This window comes from Pipra filicauda, unplaced genomic scaffold, assembly GCF_003945595.2.
Source record: "Pipra filicauda isolate LSUMZ 115617 unplaced genomic scaffold, ASM394559v2 scaffold332_size803855_pilon, whole genome shotgun sequence".
Classification (NCBI taxonomy): Eukaryota; Metazoa; Chordata; class Aves; order Passeriformes; family Pipridae; genus Pipra; species Pipra filicauda.
The window spans coordinates 488,135-501,380 of record NW_024104457.1 but is presented as its reverse complement, the minus strand read 5'-3'; the positions used below and the strand labels follow the sequence as shown (position 1 = coordinate 501,380).

The window sequence follows — 13,246 nt, the reverse complement described above, 5'->3', positions numbered from 1 at the left end:
GGAAAACTCCATAAAAGAGTTTGGTGTAATAAACACTTGAAGAAAAGTACAAAGATCAGTGTTTACAAAGCCATAGTGTTGTCTACTCTCTTGTATGGTTCCGAATCATGGGTCATCTACCGCCACCACCTGCATCTCCTAGAACGCTTCCATCAACGCTGCCTCCGTACAATCCTAAACATCCACTGGTCAGCTTATGTGACCAATACATCTGTTCTAGAACAAGCAGCAGTCACAAGTGTTGAGGCCATGTTGATGAGAACACAGCTGCGATGGGCAGGACACGTCTCCAGGATGAAAGATCACTGCCTCCCTAAGATCTTGCTTTATGGTGAACTTGCCACTGGCTGCCACAAGAGAGGAGCCCCGAAGAAAAGATACAAGGACTCCCTGAAACAACATCTCAGCCTTGGCCATGTTGGTCATCATAACTGGTCCACTCTGGCCTCAAATCGGGAGGCCTGGAGACACACCATCTATAACGCAGCTGTCTCCTTTGAGAACACACGCAGGATCACTCTCGAGGAGAAAAGACAACGCAGAAAGAATCGTGTCTTGCTGAATATACCACCTAAGGAGTCTTTCTGCTGTGCCTTTTGCAACCGGACTTGTCTATCTTGCATTGGGTTTTTTAACCACCAGTGCATTTGTAGCAAATGTGGATAGAGCCTTCCTAAATCTTTGTTCATGAAGCCTAACCATGATGATGACAATTTAGAACTAAAATTGCTACAATTTAGAACTGAATTGTTACCATTTAGAACTAAAATTGCTGACAATTTCAAGATCACATTTTTAAGTGTTATGTACATTGTATGAAATAAAATATAATTGAGAAATATAAATTAAATAGTGAATGTGCAATGGTCTTTCTTAAATTAGTGGAGCGAGATACTCTTAAATTTTTAGCACAAGATATCAATTTTCTAGGATTCATAGATATTTTGATCAAAATTAATCTAAGTAGTAGAAAGGTGAAGATATGTAAATTCAGGTGCAAGTAGACAATTTTTAATTTTTTGAATAATTAACAATCAAGGGATGAATCTCTTCAAAAATTTCATTAAATAGAAAAGAGATGTCTTTTTAACAAAGGAAACTCAAACTTACTTGGATGGCATAGATTAGATAATGAAAATGGTGAGTTGAATTCTATGGTCCAGGATGTTCTGTCAATGTGTGTTAGCCAGTATGATTTATTACGTTAAATTATTTTTAAAAAATCAGTTAATATGGGACCTTCTTTGCCAGATCCCTTTATTAGTAATTCTACATTCTCACAAAGAAAGATTAACAAAAAATTGGAAGCCAACACAAATAATTAATATAATCTCTAATAACAGATTATATTAATATACATATTATATATATAATAATAATAATATGATGGTGATGATATTTATATATATAATTTTAAGTTAGCTGTAAGAAATAACTTAGAACTGGAACTTAAAGTAATTTTTTTTAGTTTAGTAGGAAAACTTTATGAAGGCTCACTGAAGTGGGCTTTTTAGGTATACCATGAAGTGTCAGTGTCAGTTCCAAATGCTCTGAAAAATGCTAGTTTTCTGTGTAAAATGTGTCATTCAAAAATGGTATGCTTCCTAATAAATATGAATAAAAGTTAGCTACTTTGTTCTGGTTTGTTTTGGAAGATTCCTGAACTTCAATGAAGAACTCGTATTTGTTATTAGTTTTAAATAGAAATGTTATTATTTTGAAATAGTGCCTGAAAGTAGAGGTCTACAAGTCATCCTGTAGGAGTGAGAGGGATTGAGGCCTCTCCTCCTTGTGTCAGTAATTCCCACAGCCTCATGAACTACAGTAGTTTCTGTTGTCTTACTACCCTCAGGCTATTTAAAGATGGGGGTTATCTGAGGACTTAATTTCTGGCTGTGGTGTATATCAGAGGATGCAGTTTATCTGAGGTGTTAATTACAGCAGTATCACGATTAATGACCCTCACTTTAGAATACTTGCTTGTTTGTTACAATTTTGTCTATATTTGGCATTCAGTTCTAGGGCACTATGATGCTTTTTTTCTGCTAACTTAAACACCCATTTTCTGTCAGATATCTCACATGATGAAGACACCTTTTAACTTTTTTCTTGTGTAAATTTTGGAAGTGTCTTATTCCACCTTAAGTATTTTGGAGCCTTGGAATTTTATTATTTTTTTTTCTGAAGAGCAGAAGGATAAATTTTTAATAATTCCAAGATGAAACTATCTAATTTTTTTTTTGCTTGTCTATGAGAGAAACTCTCTTCTCTTACAACTGGGCATTCCAACTGTATTTATAAAAATCACAGATTCAGCTAACTGCTAAAAAAAACCTGCTTGTGAGCTTGACTTTTGCACAAGATGGAAACTTCAGTCCTTTAAAAATTACTTCTAATCCAATCTTTTAAGATATGTTTTGCTCTACTTCCTTCTACTGAAGTGAATGGTAAAACTGTGCTTGTATTTGAAGCAGAACAGATCTGTTTTACACTCTTTTGAAGGAACAATTTTCTTATTTCTGAAGCCTCTTGATAAACATTTGTATGTGAAAGAATAGCCGTGGAGATAGATGTAGAATTTGGTAAGCATAGCATGGTATTTCAGTAATTTATCTCATCTCTGACTAGTCTGAGATGCAAAGCTTTGACAAAAGATGCTGCTAAGTGTACGACTTTTGAAAGAAAACCGTGTTTTCCAATAACTGGAGTATAGTGTTCTTGCAGAAATAGGCAAAAAAATTGATAGTTCATTAAAAAAATGAAGGTTTGTTGTTACAATGTGGCTACCAGGACTCAGTACAGTGCAATTTTCCTGCCTCTGTTTTGATCACTCTCTTTAAATGATGAACAGAATCACAGATCTGCTGAGATTTAGTTTGACTTTTCAATATGACTTGATCAAAAAAATCTAGTGGCCGTGGACCTTAAAGCTATTTTTGTTAGTGGAAATACTGCCTTTTAGTATCAAACATCCCCTACATTGTTTAACTCTAATGATAATAAAGTCCAACAACTGGTCTAATTTTTTTAGGCTCTGCTTAGACTCTGATTTTCTGTCTCTGCTTAGGGAAAAAAAAAAAAAAAGATTATTTTCTTTTTATACTTTGGGCCAGAAAATAAACAGCCTTTGTCAATAACAGTTACTAGTTTCAGTTGTTCTATTTTTAATATGATAAAAACTTCTGAAAAATAACTCTCACACATAAAAACTGGATAAGAAAAAATCTTTAGGAGTATATTATATGACACTTTGAAGAGAGGTGTGGGTGACCTCTTACCAGTAGTGGCCAACATCCAGAACAGTAAGCTTCAAACAGCTGCCAGTGATTAGAGCTTCCTCTTCTAGTAGGACCACCTCCACAGGTGGGCAGTTAGCATTATTCCAGGTGTATCTTTTCCTGCTTAAAGAAAAATGACCAAGAAAATCTGTGTGAGAAAGATTGATGTTAGATTCTCACAGAAGTCTGAGCCATTAAGTCTTCAACACCATTACTTGATGTATTTTTGTCCCTCCTCTGGTCTGAGGTTATAATTACATGTGCATACTAGAGGGAGGGAAAATTTAAAGCAATGGAGAAGTCTCTTCTGTTCCCAGAGGTTTCTTCAGAGGAGTATCTCCTGAGTCTATAAAACCAGAATTTAGACACACATACACATTTTCCTCCTCAGGACAGAGAAGAATGGAGAATGCAGGATGCAAGACTGCAGTGTCAATCTGAAGTAGTATTCAACAAGATGGCAATACACGCTTGAACTCTTGCTATGAACAGTGACTGGGTGTAGATAGGTGGTTAGCTATTTTCTATTTTCCATTTTGATTTTTTATTTCTTAGAATAGTGGGCAACACCTCCTATGGCTAATTTAAAAACGCCTTCATACTGATCAGACTGGGATGCAGTGAGAAGAGAGAATTTTCTTCAGTTAGGATACTGGTGAAAGCTTTTTTAAATCTGCAATGTAAACAAATTTAGGTAGATATAATAAAATGAGACAGGAGTAATCATGTTGTGTGCATTGCAGGCTGGCTTAGTATTAACAGTAATTTCCCTCTTTACTGGAGAGCTGAATCTAAGGAGGGAGACCATTTTACTGAGAAAAAAAAAGACCTGTGTTAGCTATGCAGAGCTTTAAACTCTACACTTCTTTACTGGGCTTTAAATAGCCTGGATAGTGCAACATCTGTGTAACAATGAAAACTTAGGAATGAAATTACACAATTATTTCTCTGTTTGTTTGAAAAATTTGGAAGAAATTAATTGTGCATGTGACTGAAAAATCTGGAGTGTATAGGTTAAAGTATTATAAATTTGGTGAAATTGAACTGATTACTTCAGCAAAGCAAACTTTCAGTGTTGCTGAAAGTTGGTGAAAATTACTGAATGATATTCAACAAGCCATAATGCTACAATCTAATCAATCTGAATACATCTCTCAACCTGACTGAAAAGAAGGTAGCCTCTGGTCTTTGTGAATACTCAGTCTGTGCTACAAATATGGATACATTCTGTGCTTGTCAACACTCATCCCAAGCAATGCCAGTAGAACTTTTCCTGTAGACATATAATTATTGTAATATTACTGAGATCCCTCTTGACTCAATGTTTTTAGGACTATTTGCATTGGTAGCCACTAGCAGAAAGAGCATTAATCCTATTTAAGATTCTATAGTTTCACAGGAAATTAATCTTTATTCCATGACAGAAATAGGTATTGAGTACAAGACTGTTCACTTTCAAACAATTGGCTATTGTACAAAGAAGGGATGTGTGCTGTTCCTTAGACCATCAAAACACCCATGTCAGTCCTTTCTACATCTCGACCTGGATCTGAAAAAGCCGTTATTTCCAAAGTAAAATCTGGCTGCTGAAGAGAAGAGTAAGCAAACCCTTAACCAGGATTCCTAAACAAATTAACACTGTGGCAGAGTGTAGCTTCTGATGATCAGAATTTGTAGAAGTTGCATTCAAACTCACACTTTGATGCTCTTTGCAGAGGAAAAACTATTTCTTTCTCTGTGTATATTTGCCTTTACCTTCCTTTGAATTTCCTCTTCATTTGAAATTTATTTTTATTACTTTATTCTTAAGAACCATAAATGTTTCCAGTCCCAACAGGATAAACTGAATGAAGCAACAGCATTGAATTTTTGTCAAACTGTCATCATCCATTTTTTCTTTATTTCTCCCCATTTATTGAACACCTACTGTTCCTTCTCTTAATGTTTCTTTTTCTGTTCCTTGTTACTTATGCCACTGCTTCCTTCATTCTTTGTGCTTGTGGATAGAAATGGAAACAAATAAAGGCCGCTTTTGAGATGAAAAGTCTAAACCTTCTTTCTTGCACTTTTGTTTACCTGTTTCTTGCCAGCATGAAAACTAAGTGGTTGCAGCATGGTTGCCATTGTAGGGGGATGGCCATTCTGCTTTTGCAGGACACGGTTTCATACACTAAGCTCTCAAGAATTCAGATTAACTGATGTCCTTTTTCTTCAAGTCTTGTAGGGTTTGAATTAATTTCCTGAGTTAATGATGGCAACCAAAAATGTCTTTATGAGAGGCAATAAGGAATTATTCACAATCAAATATTCATTAAAAAAAAAAGGAAATGCAGAATCTCAATCTCTCTAAAAATGGCATTTAATGAAAGAGCAAAATATAATTTTAAGCAAAGAAATATTTGTAGTGACTGACAAGATTGTAATTTATTCTGTTTTCAGGGTGGAGCTGAACATAATATTCCAGTGGTCATTTCTAAGATTTCCAAAGAACAAAGAGGTGGGTATCAGCTTAGTACACTGTGTTTTGATGTGCCTGTTAAAGCAAGGTGTATTAAGTTTTGAGATTCTTCAGTCAGTGTTAAATGTACGCTATTGTTGTACCCTTTCTCTTCCATGTCTTTATGATCTCTCTCTTCCTCCAAACTTTTCTCTGAAAAAGTATAGAATTAATATTTGGAATATTCGGTAAAGTATTCCACTTTATTTTTTTTAAACAAGTTCTTATAAAGCATTATTTTTGAGGAGAGAAACAGGAAGGTATTTATAGAATGAAGATGTTTAAAAAATTTAACAAAAAGTAATGGTTTTGTGGAATTCGCTTCCAGTAGTTATTTTCAGGAAGCTGAAGAAGATTGAATGTTTGGCTATTAAATCACGGTAACATGGGAGGAGAATGCATGACTTTTTAAACTGGTTAGCAGGGTAATATTGGGACAGGGGTGGCTAATGGCAGAACCTTGATAATACCCTTTTGTTATTTCAGCAATAGAAATAATACTGAATTGTGTAAGCCTTTGCAGCCACTCATATGTAGCAAAACTGGTACTGCATAAAGTCTTAACCATAATTACTTTTAATACAAACAGAGCTGGTGCTGAATCTCTGTAGTATTTTTAACTGGCAATGTTTTGAAATTATTGGGATGATATATGGACTAGGAACATGGGTAATAGTTAAACATCTCAAGATGTGCACAGTTATGAGAGAGGAAGGTTGTGAATCAGTACTAATATGGTGTATTTAATATCTCTGTCGTGTTTGTGTGTATTTGTGTATATTCGTGTAAGGCCAGAAATGTAAACTCAGAAGCGTTTCCCTCCATCTGTAATGCAATAATTCTAGGATGTCGCTTCCCCACAATTAAAATGTGCCAGCATTAGGAAAATCTCATATTTATCCACACAGATAAAGGGAGGCATGGAAGAATCAGTGTATTGAGAACTGAAAGGCAACTCTGAAAGGTGTGAAAGTTGCATGTAGGAAGGCTATGGGATAGCATGGAATGAGCCTCTAAGGAAGGCAATAAGGTTTACTTTAAGTTATACTTGTGACTACATTCTTTTCAGTATGCATATAAGTAGATAAATATGTGGCATATATTGCCTATGGTGGCTATTAAAATACTGTTAAGCACTTCAGAAAATATAAGCAAGATAGACTTAAGTTTAATTGAGCACACAGAAATGCACAGGTTTATTTTTGTGGTTTTTTTGCTGCAGTAGCTGATGCATTATTTCTAACCTCAATACGTAGCTGAGATATAATCTTCATTATTCCTTTCAATAAAAATACTGCTGATTTTCAGAGAGCTAGTTTTGAGGGACATCTCTTCTGTAGGAGACTGTCTTGTGATGTGGAAAGTGTACTAGGGAAGTTTGATACAGAAAATGCTGTTTGACCCAAAGCCTATACCTCAAAATTTTGCAGGCTTTGCTCTTCCTTCCTCCCAGTTGCTTTCAGGTCTTTCTTTGGACCTCTAAACAAGAATCTGACATTTGATGCAATTCTTAAAACTAGTGGTGTACATAAGGTTCTTAGGCTAGCACATTAGGTCTCATATATGAAATGTTAGCAAATGCAAGCCCAGTGTCTGAAGAAGAATATTGAGATATGTATTTATTGAAAAAAAGAAAAAGAATAAATCAGAATGTCTATTCTACAATAATTTGAGCATCCTTCAAACACAGACTTGAGTATCATAATTCATGTCAGTATTGGTTCCAGTTTTACAACTCAGAATCACAGAATATGCCAAGTTGGAAGGGACCCAAAAGGATCATTAACTCCAACTCTTAGCCCTGCACAGAACCATCCTCCACAGTCCCACCATGTGCCCGAGAATCTTGTCCAAATGCTTCTTGAACTCTGTCAGGCTTGGTGCTGTGACCACTTCACTGGGGAGCCTGTTCCAGTGCCCAACCACCTTCTGGGTGAAGAACCTCTTTCTGATATCCAGCCTAAATTCCCCTGACACAACTTCAGGCCATTCCCTCAGGTTTTGTCACTGGTCATCAGAGAATGAAGAGATCAGTGTCTGCCCCTTCTCTAACCCTCAAGAGGAAGTTGTAGACTGCCATGAGGTCTCCCCTCAACCTGATCTTCTCCAGGCTGAACAGACCAAGTGACCTCAGCTGCTCCTCATACAGCTTCCCCTCAAGGCCCTTCACGATCTTCATTGCCCTCCTTTGGACACTCTCTAATAGCTTTATATTCCTTTTATATTGTGGTGCCCAAAACTGCACATAATATTCAAGGTGAGGCCTCTTCTAATTTGTTGAGGTCTCTCTGCAGGACCTCCCTGCCTTCAAGAGAATCAACAGCTCCTCCCAGTTTTGTGTCATCTGCAAACTTGCTGAGTATCCCTTCCACTCCTTCATCCAAGTCATTTATGAAGATGTTGAAGAGCATAAGGCCTAATATGGAGCCCTGTGGAATCCCACTAGTGACAGGTCATCAGTCTGATGTTATCCCATTCACTCTTACCTTCTGTGCCTGTCCCATGAGCCAATTCCTCACCTACTCCATGATGGGTTTATTTGGATATTTTGTGTTTAGCTGGACATTTTGTCCGGAAGGTTTCTGTGAGAGACAGTATCAAAAACTTTACTGAAATCCAAAAGTATTACATCAACTGGCTTTCCTTGATCAGCTGGGTGGGTTACCTTGTCATAAAAGGAAGTCAGGTTTGATTAAACAGGACTTCCCTCTCATGAAACTGTGCTGGCTGTGACCAATGACTGTGTTGTCTTTCAAGTGTTTTTCTACATCTCCCAGAATAATCTTCTCCATAATTTTACCAGGCACTGAAGAGAGACTGACAGGCCTATAATTTCCAGGGTCATCCTTCTTCCTCTTCTTGAAGATCAGGACAACATTCACCAGCTTCCAGAATCCTAAGATTGCTCAAAAATCATTGAGAGAGGTTGTGCGATGACATCAGCAGCTCCTTGAGGATTCTTGGATGAATTCCATCAGACCCCATAGATTTGTAGGGATCCAACTGAAGCAGCAGATCCTGCACAATTTCAGGGTCGACTGGGAGTAGATTATTCTCACAGTCATGGTCCTCCAGCTCAGGACACTGGGCTGGGACCCCCTTGGTCTGTCATCTGTCATCTGAAGACAGAGGAAAAGAAAGTGTTAAACATCTCTGCCTTGTCTCTCTCCCTGTTTGTGAGGTGACTGTTCTCATCCTGTAATGGCCCAATGATATTTCTGTCCTGCCTATTGCCATTAATATATTTGAAAAAACTTTATAGTCCCCCACATTTCTGGCAGCTTCGACTCCAGCTGAGCTTTGGCCACACGAATTTTCTCCCTATGGCAGCAAGGAGCATCGTCAAATTCTTCCCATGTCATATGACCTTACTTCCACTGGGCATACAACCTTCCCTTTTTGGCCCTTTTCCAGGGAAAAATCCCTGTTCAGCAAAGCTGGCCTTCTGCCTTACCTGCTTGACTTCTGACATTTCAGAGTTGCCTGTTCACCATCCTTAGGATGTGATGTTTAAAATGTGACCAGCACTGGTGGACCCCAGCAGCTGCAAAACCTTTCCTCAGGGGACCTTACTTACTAATTCTCTGAGCAGCCAGAAGTCTGCTCTCCTCATGCCCAGAGCTGAGGTTTTGCTGGCACTTTTTCTCCTGTCACTGTGCCCAAATGGCCACCAATCTCCACTTTGCTCATGAGATCCACTCTGCTGACAAGCAGCAGATCAAGGAGGGCATCTTTCCAAGTCAACTCCTTTAGGATCTGTTCCATAAAGTTGTCATCCAGGTTTTTTAGGAATCTTCTGGCCCAGGTGTGTGATGCTCCCAGTTAATTTCTAGCAAGTTGAAGTCCTCCATAAGAACAAGGGCAGTTGACTTTGGAGTGTTCCTTAGTTCCTCAAAGAACAATCATTGGTGTCATTGTCCTGGCTGGGAGGTCTATAGCAGACTCCCACAGTGACATCCTCATTATTTGTTTGCCCCTTGGTTCTTACCCAGAGGCTCTCAACTGTGCCATTGCCAACTGTGAACTCTATACATTCTAACCGTTCTATTACATACAGCACCATCCCTCCACCTCTTCTGCCCTCATGGAAATAAGTAAAGTTTTTGGATCAAGCCCAATTCTAGTCCTTCCCAGACAGTATCTTCTGGAATGATATGCAATACTATAGGTAAATAATCGCATGTAATCTGTTAACATTCCTTAGTTCCCATGTTAGGGATTATTAATTTCTTTATAGACACCTAAATCATCTTTGTTATACTTCTGGTATGCTTACAAAGTATAGTTGTATCAGGTAGCTCTGAAACACAACACAATATTTAAAAATTGCAACTGTAGATTTTGTAAATGTCTTTGTGATACAGTTTTGTTTTAAAAATCAAATTCAGTTTGGCTGTTGATTTTGCACAATATACTGATTTTCTAGCTCTTCAGCATATAAAATATTAATCAAAATTAATACTCCATGTTATTTATAGAGTTTATCAAAGATGCAGGATCTAAAGGATCTTTTATCTTTGCTAAAAGCCTACAATTTAAATTAGTCATTCATAGGTAGCTCTGGAGTCTCCATGTTGCTTTTTTTCAGTTTGTTAGAAATTATTTCTCACAGGCAAATAAGACCTAGTCCTGTAGTAATTTTCTATTCAGAATAGTATACTATACCTCACTACAATGGCCTGAGGGTACTAGTGACTGATGGACTATGTTTCATAGTCTTGCGCTTAGGCTGGATAGTCTCTTTTATTATAATACTGAAATGCCAGTATTTTGAGTTTAAAAAAGAAAATGCAAATAATTTATTTTTTTGTTTGGTTCTATATTAGGTTTTTGTTTTAACTTTTAAAAGATTATATAAAAACATTAAATTAAATTAGAGTTCATGTACACAAAATGTAGGATGTTTTGTACAAAATGAGTGAAAAATATGCTTTCTGTTTTCAGCTGAACTTTCAGGTTTACTCTTTATAGGAGATGCAATTCTACAGGTGAGTAAAATTGCAAATTATTTTGTTTGTATTTTTCTAGAAATGTGATATGAATTCTATACTTATGAAATGTAGAGTAAGTCTTCTCTTTATCTTTTTAATAACAGATTAATGGAATTAATGTGAGAAAATGCAGGCATGAAGAAGTGGTGAGCGTTTCTGTTTTTTAGTCTACTTTTTGTCATTCATAGTTACTGAGATGATAGTGTACCCTGATAGCAGTGTGCTGGTATCACTTGAGTTAATGTGACTCGTAAACAAATATGACTGTACCTTCTAACATGACAAACAACAAAGTTTGTAGTGCAATCTCTTCTTCCTAATTTTGTGTACTTGCTCTTCTCAGATAGGCTTTTCTAAATTAAAGGTCATTGCTTTATTATGAAGATTTGAGTTGTATATATTCCAGCATTTCTTCTTCTGGCTTATAGCTGTTAAATTTCAGCAGTGCTACACCTTTCTGGCTGTGTGAGGTCATTTTAATTTCAAAAGCTGTAATTTGTACTGTGTTGGAGATTTGTTTTTTGGTTGGTTTTAATCCTATTTTAAAAATTAAACAAAACTATTCATCTGCCTTTAGTTCTCTGGCTTTTAGTTACGAGGGATGCTGTCCTCATTCAGTTAAGCTGTTATTAATAAGGGTTTAAAATAACAGTGTATTAAGAAGATTTCTTCTAGAGAAGCCATGTGTATTTGGGAGGTCTGTAGTAGGCTGGTTCCATTGGTATGTCACCTTTGCTAAATGTATCATGTACTTCTGTTATACTTGACTTTTTGACTCTTCTTAAGTACTTTCAGAATGAGGAAACCCTATATTTCAGAAAATAATGCCAGAAAGTAGAAGATTACCAAAGAAATTACCTTGAAATCCTGTGTAGCTCCACGGAATTTGTATCTTAATTTTTAAGATAATGTGGTAATGTTATATTTGAAAGGTTATCTTTCTAAAGCTTACTTTGCCAATTCAAGGACGCTCTGTGTTTCATACAGCATTCTGCTATGTGCCACTTCACTGAACAGACATTGTTTGCATTTAGAAAGCAAGAGTTCATAAAGATGAAGTTCTCATAAACAAGTTAGTGCAGGCTGAAAGATTAGATCACTGCACCATTCTTCAGAATGCTTTTGCACACTTATTTCCTTTTGGAAATCTATACTACAAACCGTGCTTCCTTCTTCGGAGCCTTCATCACACCCCCTTCTGTATGTACTGACTAATAGTCGTATTTATATTCATATTAAGTTTTTCCTGTGCAATAGTGATCAGATTTTAAATATTTTATAAGTTTACTGGAGCTTGTTTGTTTAATATGCATTAATATGGCAAATCTCTCAATGGGATTTAAATAGGCTGTTGAAATTACAAGACATGAGAAAAAGATACTACTGGAAGTGTAGCCTTGAACACTCAAATGCATATTGAAAACTGGTAAGAACACCATGATTTTATTTTTTGTTTGCTGAGACAATCTCTTAACCATTAAAATTGTCAATGATCCTTGTGGACCCCTTCCAACTCATCATATTCTGTGATTAGTTAATGCTTGTGGGCATTCTGTTGTCTTTATTGTCTTTGCTTACTTTTGATACAAATGATAGATAGACAGACTGATAGACTACTCTCATAAGACTAGATAGGTAGGTTTAGTCAGTTCTTAGTGTACTTTACTGGAAACCTTTACACAGTTCCTTTTTGATTTTTTTTTTTTTTAGCTTTAGATGGATCACTTAATCTTGAGCCTAGTTTTCTACTTGTAAAAGGTGAAAATATTTTTCATACCATGAAAGCACATGATTAGTTTCTATCAAAGACTGACTGTCAGCTTGTTCTTTGTCTTGGGTTGTAAAGACTCCCATCTAAGTGCAGCATCGCGTTGCTTAAGTCTTAGTGCTCTCCTATGGTAAGGTAAATACATGCTCTCTGTGGTGAAGTATCAGCATGGGAGGAGGTTGCAGGGAAAAAATAAACTTGAGATTCTCCTAAAAAATATCTCCCAGCATCACACTGGCAGTTTTAGTCCAAAAAATGCAGTATGAACTTGAATGTGGAGGTTAGGAAAGTCCCTTATATCTGTTAAAATACATGACTTTGTGCTCTTTCTGCTCTGGATTTATTAATTATTCTTTTTCCAGTAAACTTTTCTTTACATTTTAAAACAAGACTCTTTAAAGGCTGAAATTAGGTTTATTCAAAAACACATCTTAGAGTTTAGGCTTCTATCTAAGTAATAAGGTCCAACAATGCATAGCATGTTAATCCATACACCTAGTCTTTTAAGGGCTTTTAATGGATATAATTATTCTTAAGGCTGGAAACTAATTTATTTGTAGTCTGGAAACTAATGTATCTCTAGATTTTCCCTCCATATACTGTCCAGGCAAAAAGATAGGTAGGCAAGCACCAACATAATGCTGTTATGTGGACATTTTTGGTCGTTCTAGATCTAGCCACTACACCACTAACAATAGACAAGATTTTGGGA

General features: G+C 36.5%; 1 protein-coding gene across 5 annotated transcripts in view; it reads left to right on the top strand.

The window, feature by feature from the left end:
* SNTG1 (syntrophin gamma 1) overlaps nucleotides 1-13,246 on the top strand; it is a 345,421-nt gene that overhangs the window by 192,671 nt on the left and 139,504 nt on the right. For 4 of the 5 annotated variants that reach the window (XM_039383959.1, XM_039383961.1, XM_039383960.1 and 1 more), the window contains exons 5-7: nucleotides 5,718-5,775; nucleotides 10,720-10,763; nucleotides 10,871-10,912. In XM_039383959.1, coding sequence (XP_039239893.1) covers nucleotides 5,718-5,775; nucleotides 10,720-10,763; nucleotides 10,871-10,912 — 144 coding nt within the window. The remainder of the gene's footprint in view (nucleotides 1-5,717; nucleotides 5,776-10,719; nucleotides 10,764-10,870; nucleotides 10,913-13,246) is intronic. The other variant, XM_039383962.1, reaches the window with a different exon arrangement.